Genomic DNA, 18,718 nt, shown 5'->3' on the forward strand with positions numbered 1-18,718 from the left:
CACTTTCTATAAAAATACTGTTTACGTGAATCGGTACAATTCGATATGTATCTACTTCTCATTGCGTTATCAAATTTTGTGTGTGTAGACAGAATATATTACAAAGTAGAACCAGAGGACAAATCAAATAATTACTATTAATATTAAAATAATTTTATATTTAATATTAATATTAAAAATTAATATTAAATTTTAACCTGCTTACCAATCTCCTTTGACTCTCGACTATTTCTCAAATAGTCCACGGGGAATGGAATTTCAGGAGAAATCGATTCGTGGGGTGTTCGTTCCGTTTTCGCGCTGTATATTCAAAATATATCAAAGTATCAAGATTACTAGACGAGTATTATCGTTTCTCGAATAGGGGATTCATCATCCGGAAGAACATGACGACAAAATTTGAACGGAAACTCCTCCGTAACGTTTGTACAGTACACTCAGTGTCAAATATGTCGTAGCGGTTACCGTCAAAAAGCATTTTGACACAAAAACATGCTCAAAAATTCGACATTCCGCGTTTCTTGTAAATATCGAAACGATAAAACTTCAGAAACATCCTGCCTATCACAAGACATGGGTATCAAAATATAACGTCCATCTTGATGATATCTGTTCGAGGACATTCGCAAGCGCGAAAATATACTTGGAGCAACTGTACAACAGCCTGGGCCCGTTCACTCAACGGCTTGAGATTGGCTATCGTTGGAGCAAGCGTTGACGCTTATGTTCGCGCATGCGGGAAAAAAAGGCGGGCATTGAAGTGTGAGAGAGACAACGAGAGTATTCGAAACTCACCACAAATTCGTTGGGTATAGTGCAGGAGCACGAATAGGACAAAGCGTCCGCGAAGGTAATCGTGATGGTGCTGCTAGTGGAGCTGGTGGTATTGTTACCGATACTATTGGCTGGTGTTGTTGCACTTGACGACGAGCTGAAAAGTAAATGCGACTCGATGATGCGCCCATGTGTACTCAGTGATATTCATGTTGAATTCGCGCACGGTGACGTTCGTGTTTGCGATAAAATTTAAATGTTCAACGACGGAGTGTACACATACACGGGTGTCGTTGCGCACTACTGACGAGAGGACACGCGTAGCAAAACTTCGCATACAAAGGAGAGAACGGGCCGATGTTGTAACGCACGTGCCAAAATGGATGAGCAAAACGTTCACGGAGGTATCGGCGATATAAATAGTGCGGTGGCGACTAAAGGTGAGAGCGCGAATATGTCAACGTTAAATCATCTCCGGCAGCATCGTAAACGGGACAGCGACGTAGTCGTCGCGGGCTCGTTTGACCACATGTGGCTTTTTACCTGCTTTGCGAAACCGGAATCTCTTTTAATTAGTGAAAATATCGCTGTGAAAAGATAAGATTCCGCCCTGTTCCGTCTAACCTTACTTCCTTCCTTATTTTGTGCTCTCTCTCTTTCTCTCTCCCTCTCTATCTCTATATATATATATATCTCTCTCTCTCTCTCACACTCCTCTGCTGTCTCTCTTTCTCTCTTGCTCTCTCATGCAACTTTGATGATCGCGTCCCGCGTATTTGTCACCGTTTTTTCTCGTACACGTGACTAGATTTGCTGCTGTACTAGTCGGCTTACACACAATCGTAAGCTCTTTCTTCCTTTAAACACGATCCTTACCGGCATGCAAAACGGGAGGGCAGACATGAGCAAGTGCCTTCTGCGATTCCTCTCCTAAATTTGGCCTTGACTTATTCTCCAAAATTACGTCAGAGACGAACGGTTTCTCCGCGACGAATATCCTTATAAGAAGCCTTGAAAATTGACAATTTCGCCGTGACTCGTGATTGTTCGTCTATTTATCTATTTTCTGTCTCCTTTTATCGTTCTCTCTTTAGATTTTTCGCTTCTTCGTTCTCGCTCTGGCTTCTCTCTATCTTCCCTTTCCCCTCTTCTCCCACCCTCTCTGTCTGTCTTTCTCTATATATCTCTCTCTCTTACTCACTCACTTCTCTCTCTTCCTCTCTCGTGTGCTTTTCGCAAGTTAATTATCTCACGCCGAGCACGTGAATCGTGTGTACAGATGTGTACATGTACACAGGACTTCCCGTTGTCTACGATGATACGAAATAGAGCTACATACTTCGTACAATACGTTTAAATTTTACCGGAATGCTGACACAGCTAAAAATAGCATTTACTGACAAATCTTCCTGCTAGCTGGTGGAAACTTAGTTACTTTATTCGTTTAATAATAGCAATGCCTTGCAATTGTTGTATATTAATGAGTACCTCATTGTGGGGAGTATTTATTCATTTCTACCTCTTTCCTTTGTTTCTCTGTTCTGGTAAATATGAGAACAGTATACAGATACTGTGAGTTAGAACATTAAATTTTATATTTTGCTTTACATATTGATATTTTAAATACAGATTCTTGCATGTATGCATAATATGCATAGTAATATACAGTGTATGCATAATAGTTTACTCTAATTATGATATCTATGCAAGATATGACATTTCCAAGATAATTTGACATTCATATTATTTTTAAGAAAATGAACAATAATGTTATCATTTACTATTTACTGTTTGAAATTACAATAAAGTCAGAATAATTGTTGTTTTTATCTTTATTTTTCATTATAATCGTTACATACTTGTATAATTACTTCCCTAAATATAATCATAATTGTAGATATTCTATCTTACGTTGATTATAAATTATTGCATAAAAGTTGACCTAATTGAAAGTTTTGTTATCAAATTTTTGCACATTTTTTATATATTGTGGAGAAAATAATGATTATATTATATTAATGACTTTCTTATACTTTATCATATACTTTGTATATATAAATATGTATATCAGCTACAATAATTTACACATGTACTTGATTAAGTTATATAAGCCAAATTTACACTTAAATTTTACATTTAGCCTTAATTATACCACGCAAGAAGAGAATATGCTTAGTTGGCACAGCTTGCAATGATCCTGCACTTGGTCATGCTGCCCTGCAATTTAAAGTATCTGTACTCAAGTCAGAAACTGGTGCAGAATATGTCGAGGACACTAGTTATCACACTTATTTTGTACTCAAACAATTCGAAGGTCCCGAGTTTGATACCTTGTGTAAGAGTGCTCATAGGTTTGTACAATGTACTGTATCAGATTTTTATAACAATCTAATTAAGACATATTTGTCATTCAAGTATGAAAAACATAGTAATAAAAAAATATAAACATAGAAAAACAAACAAATAAGAAAAGTAACTAATCATTGATCTTAGATCAAATTAGTCAATTTGGTTATTGCTAACATTTTTGTGTGCTATGTGTCTAATATAAGGAGGAAACGCAAAATCCTAATGTTATCTACTTTGTTTCCTCTGATTAGAATACTGGGACCCACAGCTTTACTGCAACTGGCAGAGAAGAAAGATTCACTGCCTAGTATCAAACGACCATTGTACACACAAGCTATGGTAGGCACAGTAGTGGTGTTTAGTGGATTTCGAGCTAAAGAGGATGAACTGGTAAATTCATTATTTATATCTGTAGTAATATCTTGCGATATTATTAATTTTGACTAATATGTATGTGCAACGTCTTTATACACTTATAAGATTTTATTTTTAATAGCGCAAATTAGCCAATATGATTCTTAGTATGGGAGGTAGTATCCGTAAAGAGATGGGTATCAAAGTGACGCATCTCATTGCAAACCATTGCAGTGGAGAGAAGTATAGATATGCCGACACATTTGGATTGCCTATTATGTCAGTAGAATGGATAATAGCATTATGGAATGCCAAAGATGATGTTTCCAGTTATGCGAAAAAATTAGTAAGTTTTCTTAAATATTACAAGGATTAAATATAATAAAATAATTATATATTTGAAGTATTATGTTGTAATAATATTATGATACATATCATTTTTTTTTTTTTATTATTATTAAGTGCATGTGCTCGATTGTGATTGCAGATAGCAACTTATAAATTAAAACCATTTTATGGAGCAAAAGTGTGTTTCTTTGGTTTTCCCGAAGAAGAGAAAAAACATATGTGTGAAGTCCTGGAGCAACAAGGTGGTGAATCTACTGAAATAGATAATCCAAATTGCACTCATGTGGTGAGTTGGCAATATGATCTTTATTTATGTCTCTCTTGTTTCTTCCTTTTATTATTTCTTTTATAACGTGTACTTTTGTTAATCGGAACATTCTTTTAGCATTGTTTATAAATTCTGCGTACAAACACACGTCATACAGATTTATTAAATTTTATTATTAAATTTATATATCACAAAAATATCAAATTCTCATTATTTTTATTTTTACATTATACACATGCTCTAGGTGATAGACGTACCGGGTCCTTTCTACAAGAAATCCAACATGATTAACAAGTTATCATATCTGAAATATCAACCTAGTCTTAATCCGCTTTTCTTAACACGTTTCAAGCCGGTTCCTTCTCCTCTTTATAATCCTTATTCAAACTCATTTTTTATTCCGATAAAAACACGTGCTAAATATAATGGTATATCAAGCAATGAAAATGCAGATTTTGTAGAAACACAAAAACATTACTTTTCATCAAAAAGCATTTCGTTTATATCGCAAATGCTTGATGTAGACACCAGTCAGTATAACAGTCAGTGGTCTGATCTTATTCCTAATAATAACCAAGATTCTACCTTTCATGCTAGCATGGACAATTATTGTCCTGACTTGCAAAATTCAATAATTAAATCTGGCAATATGCTTCATCATTTTGTAGAGCAAAATGATTCTGGTATAGATATAAACAAGTCATCTAATCTATCTGATGTTTTTACCTTGTCAGATAAATGTTCAAATTCGATATTAACAATAAATGATAACAAAATTAAATTTAATATTTCCGAAAATTCTTTATTTAGCAGCAATCATTCTCTTTACGAGATTACGTCAAATTTTCCAATAAAATCGGATGACTTGAAAAGTCCTAAATCTTTTGAGAAAAATAATGTACATAACATTTCTATATCATCAATGAATAATAACGCGATGTCCTTGAAATATCGTAAAAATATTCACTACATACAAAATAACACGTCAATGACTAAAAGAATTATAACTCCGAAACGATATGTAAAGTGGAGGAAAACTAGTTCTTGTACATCCGTCCATAAAATGGCGACATTTGAAAAATATAAGTTCATGAAGACGCGTTCATATCCGAACATATTAAAACATTATGACGAACAATATAGTGATACGTTCGTACATAATACATTAGGTGAAAAAAGTAAATATTTATCTAAATCGTACACATCCATTTTCTCAAAAATCAGTCATTTTTCCTTTTGCACGATATTTCCTGTTGACAAACAAGATATTTCCAACAACTCTTATTATCCGCCTCCCGAGAAAACTATGTTCAAAAAGAAATATACATCCTTATCCAAGTCTTTCCCAGTACCTACAAAAATTTCGAACGCTAAATACAACTCAAGGAATACCTTTATACCTAATGGGAAAAATTGCAATGCCGCACCTACATCAGATGATACAAAAATTGACTGCACAGATTTGAGAACACAGGACAAATCATTGCTCGCGGTATCTTTGCTTTATTTTTGTTTATAGGGTATTGTAGGGTGTGTGGTAATATTCTTCAGATTAAACAGTTACTCAACACGTTGCACGCGACGTTCTGTTCTTTTAATCCAATCTCAGAGTCCACATATTGTATATATATGCCAACTCGTCTCTTTTCGTCTCGTCATTTTTAACACATATTTGTTTTGACATTTATTATCTATATCCTATTATAAGAAAATGTGCAGACAAAATAACGTCGTGATTCGACCTTAACATATGTTTTGCAAAACTTGGGATATCTTATGAGTCGTATGCAATGTGTTAATATATAAAAAATTTATTCTTATCTCTTTTATTGAATAAAATGTTATGCTTTATGCAACTATCTAATCGGTTTTATTACATTTGTTATATGTGTTCAGTAATAAAAAAAACACTCTTACACATGTTTGTCCAAAAAATATTTGTATATGTGAAATATTAATATTTACAGCATGTACATACATAATTGTCCTGTCCTGTTGTTTACTCTCTGGTAGAGACTATGTAATATGTTTATGATAAACGGAAATAATAAGGTGATATTGCTATAATTGTGTTTATTGTTACAGGTTGTAGACGAGTCCAATGTGAATGTATTACCAAACTTGGGTTCAGTCTCAGCTTTTATAGTCAAAACTGGATGGTTTTGGACATCTGTACAGAATGAAGCAGCAGCCGACGAGAAAGACTATTTGTTTGAACACGTAAGTTGAAATAATAATAGTGACGCTAATAATATAATTGATTCAACACTGTAATCACTGTTCTTTTTATAGTACCTAGAAACGGTCCTGTCTCCTAATGCGTCTGGCAGACGGGACAGTCAACAGATTGCAGGACAGAGTGTAGCGTTACCGAAACATCCCTACTGGTTAGGTACTCCATTATCTAATTTTTTGCAGAATGGGGCAGATTCACCAGCAAGTGTTAGTGGGAGCTTTTTGGATTGCACGGCGAGTCCTGATAAACAATTGCTGGACGGTATGTTAATTCTATTAAATATAATTTAAAACATATATTTGTTGGCAGTCATATGCAATCATAATGTTATGTATATATCCAGTATATGTACAATATATGTAAATACATAAAACAATAAATACATAAAACATTTCATAAAATGCATGTTAATTGGCATAACAAAAGTGATATTATTTTACATCATATTAAAAAATTTATTATCTTCCCTTCCATCATGGACTTTTAGGCATATGGTGTTGTGTGCTTATTGTATAAATTTATTTTCGTCGTAATAATAAGCATAAGCTTTTCCTCTCATAAGCTTAATACATACTAAAAAAACAAATATTACATGTGTGATTGCGAAAGCAATTGTTTAACATAAGTTGTAAAATATCTGAGATAAACCATATGAAAGGGAAGATGGTGTTAAAATTATTTATTGCTAACTAACAGATATTCCAGAGGTAGAAACTATTGACATAAAGAAGGTCAGGGGAAATTTGTCGAAACGTCATCAAGTTTTCCTTGAATTAGTAGAGACTGAATCCAATTATGTGGGTATTCTTAATACAATTATGACGGTAAGAGAATATTTCTTATATATATTGCATATTATCTCTTCTTGTTATCAAATTTTTCAGTATTTCCTAATAATCTATACTTATTATTACAGCTATTCAAATTACCATTGGAAAATCTTATTGGGAAAAATGGAAAAGAATTATTAAATAGTACAGAAGCTAGAATAATATTTGGAAACTTTCCACCCATCTACGACGTTCATAAACAGTTGTTGGAATCATTACGTTACAGTGCTACACATTGGACAGAAGACATTAGTATCGGCAAAATATTTCTAAAGTTCGAACCAGATTTGGTTAAAGCATACCCGCCATATGTTAATTTCTTCGAAAATACAAAACAAATGTTGGACCAATGTGATCAAAACAAACCACGATTCCATGCCTTCTTGAAAAATTGTCAGACGATACCAGAATGTGGTAGACAAAGCTTGAAAGAACTGTTAATTAAACCAGTACAAAGGTTACCCAGTATTAATTTATTGTTAAACGGTAAGATAAATGTTCTGTTTCACAATTGGTTTATTACTTGTTATTACTTGTCTAAACAAATTTCCGAACGTCACCAAAATGCTTATTTATTAATTCTCATTTCTTGAACATACAGATATTCTTAAGCATACTGATAAAAGTAATCCAGATCATAGCGCCCTGGAAGCTTCTATTAGCTGTATTAAGAATGTCATGACGTACATAAATGAAGACAAAAGGAAAACGGAGCGCCAGTTAGCAATGTTCGATATCTTCAATGAGATTGATAATTGCCCACCGCATTTAGTTTCCTCGCACAGATCGTTCGTCGCCAAATGTGACGTAATGGAACTTACAGAAGGTCTTAGCGGTCGGGGTGACCATTTGGTATTGTTTCTATTTACCGATACTCTCGAAGTATGCAAGAAGAGGTCGAAAGCCTTTAACTCTTTAAAAAGCCCCAATACAATGAATGGCTTGCAATCGAGTAAATTAAGTCAAGGAAAGCCGTATAAGCATATAAAACTACTATCACTAAATACTATACGAAAAGTCGTGGACATACGAGAAACAGAAGGTAAGTAAATCACATAAATAATGTAAATGTACATAATTTGTCTTCTATTATTTTTTTTATCCTATCAGAATGTCACAAAGTATTTGCGCTTGTGGTTCGAAGCAATCAAGAACTAAAGGAAAAATTGTTTTCATTTGTGATTACCGATGAAGAAGTGAACAAAACGAATTATTTGCGGACTTTGTGTAGACAAATGGCTATCGCTATTTGCGTAGCTGATGCGGTGCGTTATTTATGATATGTACAATCGATACAAGTTTTAATATTAAGCTTTATATCAAATCATTTTATCTTTATTTTGCTTCTATTTATTTAATGACTACTACTTATTTGATATCTTCTTTTCTTCTATCTTTCTATCTTCTATTCTTTCCATCAGGATACATTACTCATTAGTCATGACTCCCATCAGTTTGAAATTGATACAAGCGATATAGCGTCAGGAACATTAAAGAAAACAATTAAGTAAGTAACAGTATATTTTAATACTAATTATATTGTTACTTTATATAATTATTATCTTAATTCCTTGCGTTGGAGCTATATTTCTTAGATGTTCTACTATTTACAAGCTAAAATCGTTCAGCAGATATTTAATGCAATGTATGTTTTTGTCTTCTCGAAGGATTAACTTAAATAGACGTGCATGTCTTGCGTGAGCGTTAATTAAATGCCAACGCCAGGAATTGATATATTATACGAGGTGTCTGACAATTATCATCCTAACGTTTTGTGATAGAGCACGTTAAGCTGATTTTGAAAATCGTCTATCATTTTGTAAGCTTTAAAATAATTTTTAAGATATTTATCAAAAAATATCAACGAATGGGTATGCGGGGAACGGTAAGACGAGCTTTATACACAATCTCCGCAATGGCAGGCGGCACGTGATGCTAAAATGTGGAGGCGTATGGCACTATCGCTTCCTGTGCACTCATTCACTGATATTCTTTAATGTAATTCCTTAGTAACTATAGCGCGAAGCTTGCAAAAAGATAGATTTCTCTGTTCAGTCTAATAATTCTGTTTAATAATTCTGTTTGATGCTTGCACACTAGCGTTGATACAATATTTATCAGATACTTTGTACATAAATAGCGCATTTAAATATATTATTTAAATATATTTTATAAGTTAATCTACATGTATCGTAATATTAGTTGTGAGTGAAAATGTTTTTCACACTCACCTAAACTTTAATCAAAAGTTTGTTTTTTTGTTGAACTGGTTGCATTACCTTGCAATAGTTCTTTTCTCTCTTTTTAGAAAAGTCTATATATATACTTGTCTCTTTTTAAGTTCTAAATTTTAAACATAACGATCGTTACAATCGACATCACAATAAATACAAAACTGATATTACGATAAATATATAGGATGTCCCATTTTAAATCCCCCAGGCAAATATTTCGAAAAATATGGAAGATACGGAAAAATATTTCAGACAAAAGTTGCATGGTTTTAAGGGGGACATAAAACAACTATATCAGTTTGTTTACAGATAACGTCACTTGGGAGATATTCACTGATCGTTACTTTTCTTAAATGGAAATCCTAATTTTTTATTATATCATGTTTTTCTATCATTTAATTTGAACAACTTTTGTCTGAAATATTTTTTTATTTGCCTAATATTTTTTTTAGATATTGCAGGAAAACTTGGTAATTTTTTCAATATTTAACTTACGATATCTCGCTAACTGTCGGAAGAAAAAATTATATTAGATTTTTTTTACTGTACTTGATCTCAAGAATATATTGTTACAATAGCGCCCTAACTTTTGTTAACTTATCGATCTTTGGAAATTTCAAAATCATCAAATTAACAAAAGTCAGGACGCTATTGTAACAATATATTCTTGGGACCAAGTAGAGTAAAAAAATCTAGTATCATTTTTTCTTCCGACAAACAATTAGCGAGATATCATAAGTTAAATATTGTAAAAGTTACCAAGTTTTCCTTAAATATCTCAAAAAATATTAAATAAATAAAAAAATGTTTCAGACAAAAATTATTCAAATTAATTAGTAGAAAAAGATGGTGTAATAAGAAATTGGGGTTTCCATTTAAAAAAATTAATGATCAGTGTATCGAATATCTCAAAAATGGCGCCATTTGTAAACAAATTGATATAGTTTTATGTCCCCATTGAAACCATACAACTTTTGTCTGAAACATTTTTCCGTATCTTCCATATTTTTCGAGATATTTGCCTGGGGGATTTAAAATTGGACACCCTGTATATCTTAAGATATCAAAAAAATCTTTTTATCTCTTTGCATGTTAAGACATCCTGTACAAAATTTAATTTTTTCTTCCATGATCTATTCTATGATCTATTTGTCAAACGCTGCACATACTGAAGATTAATCTTTCCTCTAGTACTTTCATCTATAATTTGTTACTTTTACCATTAAATCCTATTCAATCTTTATAGGTTTATATTCAGCTACAAATATCAATGAAAAAAATTTAGAAAGTCATAATTTATAAAGTATGAGTCATCCCACACAGGGATAGTACGACACCAATATCCTGGGGGGGATATACGAATGTCTGTTGTTTTAGATCCTACAGATATCTTACGGATATCTCTTTTAATACTAATTTTTAAAAACTGAGAAAGTTTCTAAAAGGGAACTAAAAGTTACTAAAAAGGATCTAAAACAGTGGACATTTGTATATCTCCAAGATATTGTGGTATCCCAGAATGATTGCTGTCGGACGTCCCTGAGATAAAATGTGCTGTGTAGGATTGTTCAAATAAGACTTTTAAACTTGTCCAAGAAATATTTTAATATTAAAGATATCTACAAAGAATATGTTTACAAAGTATACTTTGCATAGTACTTTCAAATGTTGTGAGTTAATGTTGACACATTGAATGCAGTTAATGATCATAATCTTTATTAAAGATGATTATAATTGCTACTACATGTAAATTTGCATGTTTTCGAGATTAAAATGTAGAAACGGAGCAGAATTTGTTTATGATATGATTGCATTTTATATATTTAATGTTAATAATTTAATGTTATATAATTTAATGAGAAACGTGCTATTATATTGCCAATCACTAGTGGTCTTTACGAACTTGTTAATAGAAGCATGTATCGTTAATATTTGAACAAATACTTATAAATAATGTTGTATTTCTACAAGTACACAATCAAAATATTCGCTACTGTACATATACTATATTGCATGATGTAGAAAAATAATGGGACAACAACCCGTTTGGTTACAGGAGCCTATTTCATAATTTTTACCTGGAGTATATGGACCCGTATGTGTTCCTACTCAATAGCATGTGTGAAACTACGTTACATGTCCCACTACCGTTAGTTTTCGCACCAGGCTGATTATATTTTTTACTTGCTTTTTTACCCTCTTCGCTTCTAAAATGCCGTTTATGCTTGGTGGAGGAATATAATTATTTAGAAATAATTGCAGCCAACCAGTTCAAGCATGACATAATATAAACTCTAAGCTGTATCTATTGATTGTTTGTAGAGATGCAAATTTTTTTTCAGGAAATTTTACTCGATGAATCACAAGTTGAAATATGTTATATATTTTTCATATATTATATATTGTGTGTATACGTGTGTATTTTGTTATACACTACACTTATACGCTCTTTTAATTTGTAATATAATTTTATAATTTGTTATAATGAACATACAAAAATGTTATTTTGCATCGCGATTTAATTTGCAATTTGATTGTATTTTGTTCCATTTGAAGAATTATTTGCTTAACATTTTTTAACTTAATTTTTCTTATCTGAATGACACTAACATGTCTTATATGTACTTGTTTTTTTTTTACTTTTTATTTTTTTGTTTTCTTGTTATATTGTACTATGCAGCCATGGTGCATTTCCACCGTCTTTAATTATTGTATGTAATATGTTTTATCATACTGCATGAAATTATGTATGTGTGTGAAAAATTTATATTTTTTATATTCTTTTTAGCATAATTAATATTTAGCTTGAACTGGTCTTTCTCATATGGGTTTTTTAACGTTTTTGTAGAATTGTCGCACGTCCCCTATTTGTAAGATATTTTTTCCTCCTACGAATAAGATTCCAACATTTACTATCTAATTAGAAATAAAGCCATAATTTTAAATTGAAAAACTACTATTTTGAAGGAGGAAACAATATTTTAACCTTGCATTTGAATATTACAATCATATATGTTGATGAATTTGCAAAGGGCAATTGTTTCTCTTAGGTTCGCATCTCGTACAAGGGCGAGAGTTGGCAGAGCTTTTAGTTTCAATAAAACTCCAAGCAAATTAAATAGAGCAATGTCCACAATTATGTCACCGTTCGGAGTGCCGCAAAATCTTGCTCCAACGAATCAGCAGAGAAATCAGATGCGGCTAGGCAGCTGCAGCAATATCAACGTTAGTTGACAATTTTTCTTGTACATATTTCTTTTTTGCATGTGCTCATCTTTTTCTTCTCTACTCACTTATCTTCGTGATAGAAAATATTGTAACTTTTTATATTGATTTTACATTAACACATACTGATTTTATCTTAACATGCTCCATACATGTAAAACCAGTTGTGAGAGAAACTCTCATTCATTTTACTCATTTATTTTATATTAACACGTTGACTGCCGCACGTGTTTGCAACGAAATCTCCGTCAGGCCACGCGCGCCGCTGTACGAAGCGTGCGCTGCTGTCTCATTTTTGTTCATTTGTTACTATCGATACATTCCTAAAGTCTTCACTTGTCACCTCGCTACTCTGCATGAACAGTTCGAATCTTTGCCGAGTACCGAGTGGTATAACTTAAAATCTCTGCCGTAATTTGTTTCAATATTGAGAAGAAAAATAGAAAAGTTAGTTCTTAATGAGTAGTCATATAGCAGTGAAGAAGAAACCTGTTACGATATTCATACAAATTCGGATAGCAGCGATGAGGAAGAGATCAGATTGCCCAGAAAGAGAAATATAAATAGAATTACATCGTCAGATTCTGATTCGGATATTGATAAATGCAATCTTAGTGATAGTGAATGTAATGAAGATACTATTGACGAGATTTTACGAGAATTAGTCTTGGAAGAAGAAAGAAATGTTGATGATACCGAGGAAAGTACAATTCAACTTAGTGAAAGAAAACAATAACTTTTTGTCCAAAATGTCCTGACCAACCTCAGCTTTGCATAGAATGCTTTAATGTTTTACACTCCAAATCACTTTTTTAATAAACCATTTTTATAATAATTCAATAGTTTTATTACATTCTGTGGAATATCTGTCCAAATATTTTCGAAGATCCTTCGTAAGTAGTCAAATAAGCGTCACCCGAATACGGCCGAAGACGCGACCCGATGAGAACTTTTGCTGTCACCCGAATACGGGTGACGCGGCGGTCAACGTGTTAAAGTTATTCTAAAACTTTGTATTCTATACTTTGCTGTCTGTTTGCAACACTTCTTTTATCCCTATTATATTATCTTCATGGGAAGGACAAGACATTTTAATAATTATGATAAATTTGCACGCTGATTCAAAATGAACGGATAAAGCTGTATTAAAGATCATGTAAGTATGTGATATAAAATAAGATTTTGCTGCAGATTCTTATCTGTCAGATATTAACAAATTAATGTCAAATGTTGTTAAACTTAGTTCGCAAAAAAGTAATATTATACATTGACGTTAAAGAGATATAAATTAGAACGATACATTTATATTTCTCTTATTAATAAAACTCTATAAAGGGCCTTTATAAAAACTCTATAAATATTTAACTAATAAATATTACAGTTACATTTTCTTTTCATTACGATAACGTGGTTAAGTTCTAGATCGATATCTCTTTCTACATATTATTTTGAATTTGCTAATATAATATGATGTATTTATCATACTTTTCCCTTTCCCGCTTTCTTTCTTTCTCATACTTATTTTCTAAATATTCTAAATATTCAAATTCTTTTTTCTGTCATAAATATTTTTTTTTTTTTAGTGTTGCAATGTCTTTTGTTGCAAAATATCTTCATCTAATGTCTCTATTAATCTGAAGAAGAAGGTAAGTTAGAAAACAGATATTAAATTTTAGATATCTTTCTAGGAGCTGGATAATGATGGCTCAAGTTCTCCAACTAGAGATGACGTTATTGTAGCACCGATGTCGGATCAACCGACTCGAAAGGCTCTTAGTATGGCTTCGTTGCGAAGGTTGTAATTATTATGCAGGAAGTCGTACTTTCTTTTTACTACAGTATATAGTATTCTGACAAAGAGACGTGCATTTGTAACAAACTACTGTGGTATGTTAAAATAATATAAATATATATGTATACACATAGTCTATATATTGGCATACATAAAGATGTTAATTATGGCTAAAGCAAGACAGCAGTCCCGAGAAAAGACGCAACATAATATTTTTCTGCAGTTCAATTACAAGTAATTACAATCGCTTCGTTATCATGAGAAAATTCGATATGATTCTCTTAGGAATGTCTTGTGTCCTTGAATGCATCGTCGTAGAAACGATACTATTGTTATTAGTGCCAATAACGTCTAGTTATTATTGTTGCATAACTATTATTAACATTTTTATTTATTTTATGTAATATTATCTTGTAATTATTGTACATGTCTACTTAGCTTACGCGTATGCTCGCCGGTGAGATGTATGATTTCCTTTTACTGTCTTACATCACCGTCTAATATCGGAAACATTAGACACGCAAAATCGTTGTAATATAACGGACTATGTCGCCGCTTGATAGAGATACACTAGCACACACCTCGCCGAATCGATTCAGTTTCTTCGTTAGATATATCGTAGTGAGAATGAGGAGGCTGTTTGTTCACAAGTTTCCTAATTATTATTCTAAGAGACGGACTACGCGCAAAATGTACATTACACTTTATACGTTAGCAACGTAAAAGCAAACGGCGTTATTCATTGCTTCGCTTGATCCTCGCAATACTGATGGTTCCGGCAACCGCACAGACTACGGTGCTCGAGTCGCTCCGGGACCCAGGCACCGCGTTCGGCGAGGGTTAATTAACGTGTCCCAGTGCACTCACAATCCCCGATGTCTCTAATAAACAGGAGGGAGTACTTGTTCCCGTAAGAATGGATTCAGCAAGTGCGCTAACGTCTAGTCACAGCATGGAAGAAAACAGGGATTTAATGTCCAGTCGATAGTTCCTGTTCTTTTCTATGCTACTGACATCAGAGATTTGTGCAATTTTACTGTTTCATTATTTTTGTCTTTCTGTTTCTCTATTCATCAGAATTTGTTCTGCGGGGATCATACAGAGGAGGTCCGACCTTTGAACAGCAAAGCAAAATTATTACGTACTACTACAACTTCGTCTTTATTGTTATAACGGGAATACAGATCTTTCCATCAAGCTGATAAATTCCAAGTTCTTTATCGCAAGTAGAATTAAGTTTCAAAGAAAACGTGCGCGTATGTATATTATTCGAACTCAAATCTGAGATCGTCCATAAATAATCGAATAATTTGTTGTACTTGCCAATGTGCCAATGCATAATTGTGTCCATTTTGTAACGAAATTGCATATCGCCAATTACTATGAATCTATAATGGTTCGCTTTGACAATACTGTATTCAGTGACTTCCGATTCGCGTCCAGTTTATCACAGGATGGTCATTTATTGCTATTTTATACATCGACAAGATTTGATATAAGAATTGCAAGAATAGCTGAGAATCAAGCTCCGCAATTTTGCAATATAGACGAAAGCAAGGACAGGTTTGCGAAATCCCACGAATATTTGTTAGTGATCTCGCGTACGTGGTAGGTGTTAAAAATTCCCGGTGTCAGATGTATCATTGGAATTTATCCGGAATAACGATAAACACGCCGATTCCTTCCAAAAGATTGATCATATAACGACAATGAGAAGGATATTGTAAATTGCTGCATACATACACACACTAGCACATTAGCATTTTGTTGATAGTCCGTTATTTTAAAACAGGCTCCGAAGTTTATTTTTCAGTTGAGCCGGTAGCATGAAGCAAAAGGAGGTTACACACAATTTAGTTTATTTGCAAAATGACCGACTGTTAAATGCACTCGGCGAAAGATCTTATAAGCGTAATTTTCGTGTTTTCTTTTTTTTTTCTTTTTTTCTTTCGTAATCTCGTTTTTGTTTACTTAATCAATACATCCTGTGCCTTTGATTTATCCCGAGGAAATTGCGATAGCGTCGCTTTTAAATGAATTCGATGAAGCCGAGGACCAAACTTTAACGTTTCACAACATTTGGTATTAACGACAAACTTCTTTTATATGTACGTCTTTCTTATCACTAGGATAACAAAGCGAAAGAAATTGCGATGTAACGTTGGTAGATGTATTTTTAGAGCATCGTATATGTATTGATTGATTGAAGAGAAACGAAGCGAGAGTTACGAGAGACTGTAGAGAAAATTAATAGAATACAATAGAAAATTTTGGTTATAGCTTATAAGGCCTCACGGCTGATGCAGATTTACATTACTGATTGCACGCGCGCCCGCGTGCGAGAGAGTGTATTCCTCCCTCTCTCTTCTTATGATAAATATAATTAGTGCCTTGTGTAATTGGAAGCGCGGGCGGAAGTGTGTATCATATGACAGTGTGTACATTGTGAATGTGAATTTAACGCGTGATTCGTGCAAGATCCGTAATTAGCGGCATATATTTAATGTCTCACGATTTGCCGAAGTTGCTGAATAGTATTTTATGCCCGATACACGCCGTTCGCGTTAGATACTTAAGTAATATTACTACTCGTCGACATGGCTGTATGCGCTTTCGAAACGGTGACATGATACTTTGTACTTGTTTGTGACATAGCATATCTCGTAACAACGAAACAGTGCTTCTTGCCAATGCCATTGAACAGGCAATACCTACTCAAAGTAAGTATTGCCTATTCGTAATTGTTAGAATGAGAGTCCTCAGGCAAAATGGTAGCATAAATTTCGCCTTTACATCGCCTTTATGTCGGAAAGAGAACGTGCGGATTTTTCACGTGTACCATTCATCTCCGCATGTATACACTCACATCGTCGTGAACGTGAAATCTTAACGTCGAGTGTAAAACGGTGATCGTTACGACTTTCCATGATGAGGCCGATTACGAATTTATTCTGCTCTTTTGTCTCATGGTTCGAGCCATCCGGTGAAATTCGATAATAATAAATGTCCACTCGGACATGTTCTTCCCGTGTATAAACACCAATATCATCGTCGGTCTAAAAGATCGCTAATTAGTGGTGCGACCGCACGGGGAACGCTTCGATCATCGTATGCGCTTCGCACGTGACCGGCACCGAGTGTCATTTTTCTCTCTTATCTCAAAGAGTATTAGTCGAAGTGATGTAGTAGTAGTGGTGGTGAGAGAGAGACAGAGAGAGAGAGAGAGAAAGAGAGAGGCAGAGCTGTGTAGTTGTATGCGCCGAGGCGAAAGCTTTCCGAGTTATCACAAACGCATTGTAAATATAGTGGAGTTAAGTACCTAAGATAGTAAAACGCATCGTAATATAGACGACATTTTGTACTACACGCGTAAGGTTGTCGTAATATCGCCTGATGATTTTCCGCGTAGCCGTTATTATTTATATTATACTGTAAGGGAATGTATAAATTTAATCTTTATTATGTAAAGCCAAAAACACATATGCAGACACAATACATACACACAGACACACACACATACGGAGTGCATTGTTCATTCAAGAAACGTTCGTCCGTTTCCCTCCTACTCATCCATCTCACTCTTCCGAGAGTACTTCCGGACACGCGATAGCGACGTTATCGCCGAAAGTTCACTCCCGAAGAGCCCACGCTCGCCGTTTTATTGGCCGTGAGAGGAGGCATTTGCATCTTGCACTATGCGTGGTCTTCCGGAAAGTAGATACGGCTACGTTACGAAATTCGTGATCACGTGTGTGTATGTATGTGTGTGTGTGTGTATATGAGTGTGTGTATGCCTACGGTGTACTAAATTCACGAAATCGTAAACTGGAGTACGGGGCCCGGTAGCAGTAAGGAAATTTCCGACGAGTTTACGCGCACACGTCGGATTGAATGCGAACAACGCCGTGAACGATGCCGCTGCGGCAATAAATCGCAACGGAAAGGAGTTTTAGAGGACAACAATTTGAAGAGAATCCTGTCGCTCGTATTTAACGTGCACGGGTGCGCGCGATACTATAAATTCGTATCTTTACGACGATGAGAGCGATCGACGCGAATCGCGACCGAATGTTCCTCCGTTATTTCACGTTCCTCGTGCTTTCCTGCGACGGGCGTGAGGGGAAAAAAGCGCGCGCGACTTTACGTATCACGTAGCAAGACGCCGAAGAGACTCGGCCGCGCGCCAAGGAGGGGAAGCGCCTTCCGCTTGTGAAATTGGGCCGCCTTGCTCCCGAAACAGTGCGATTGCAACGAGTTCATCCAAGACAACTTTCATCGACCACAGATTATCACCTCTCATCTGTGTCG

At 34.2% G+C, this 18,718-nt stretch overlaps 1 protein-coding gene and 1 long non-coding RNA gene across 9 annotated transcripts; one reads left to right on the plus strand and one right to left on the minus strand.

The window, feature by feature from the left end:
* Positions 1–203: 203 nt before the first annotated feature.
* LOC112590746 (uncharacterized) lies at positions 204–1,708 on the minus strand. Its single transcript, XR_003114436.1, has 3 exons — positions 1,651–1,708; positions 796–931; positions 204–300 (listed from the first exon to the last, which is right to left on the minus strand). It is a non-coding gene; the product is annotated as an uncharacterized LOC112590746 (long non-coding RNA).
* pbl (epithelial cell transforming 2 pebble) lies at positions 925–18,137 on the plus strand. Of its 8 annotated transcripts, none has more exons than XM_025308205.1 (17): positions 925–1,214; positions 2,915–3,125; positions 3,375–3,513; positions 3,620–3,823; positions 3,965–4,111; positions 4,338–5,585; positions 6,179–6,313; positions 6,386–6,590; positions 7,026–7,153; positions 7,246–7,645; positions 7,761–8,201; positions 8,270–8,424; positions 8,581–8,666; positions 11,450–11,542; positions 12,444–12,618; positions 14,307–14,505; positions 15,488–18,137. In XM_025308205.1, exons 1-16 carry the CDS (start codon positions 1,154–1,156, stop codon positions 14,418–14,420), a joined length of 3,942 nt encoding a protein of 1,313 aa, XP_025163990.1. In that variant the 5' UTR covers positions 925–1,153; the 3' UTR covers positions 14,421–14,505; positions 15,488–18,137. The 8 variants fall into 8 exon arrangements, with proteins under 8 accessions (XP_025163990.1, XP_025163993.1, XP_025163991.1 ...); XM_025308208.1 differs by having other exon boundaries at positions 11,450–11,488; XM_025308206.1 differs by having other exon boundaries at positions 7,035–7,153.
* The last annotated feature ends 581 nt before the right edge of the window (positions 18,138–18,718 follow it).

This window comes from Harpegnathos saltator, unplaced genomic scaffold, assembly GCF_003227715.2.
Source record: "Harpegnathos saltator strain DR-91 unplaced genomic scaffold, Hsal_v8.6 scaffold140, whole genome shotgun sequence".
In the NCBI taxonomy this organism is placed as follows: domain Eukaryota; kingdom Metazoa; phylum Arthropoda; class Insecta; order Hymenoptera; family Formicidae; genus Harpegnathos; species Harpegnathos saltator.

Coding starts and splice junctions, on each gene's coding strand:
- pbl (XM_025308205.1), top strand. CDS start 1,154: ATGGATGAGCAAAACGTTCACGGAGGTATCGGCGATATAAATAGTGCG. Junction 4,112..4,337: donor ATCCAAATTGCACTCATGTG/GTGAGTTGGCAA, acceptor CACATGCTCTAG/GTGATAGACGTACCGGGTCC. Junction 11,543..12,443: donor ACGTTACATGTCCCACTACC/GTTAGTTTTCGC, acceptor TGTTTCTCTTAG/GTTCGCATCTCGTACAAGGG.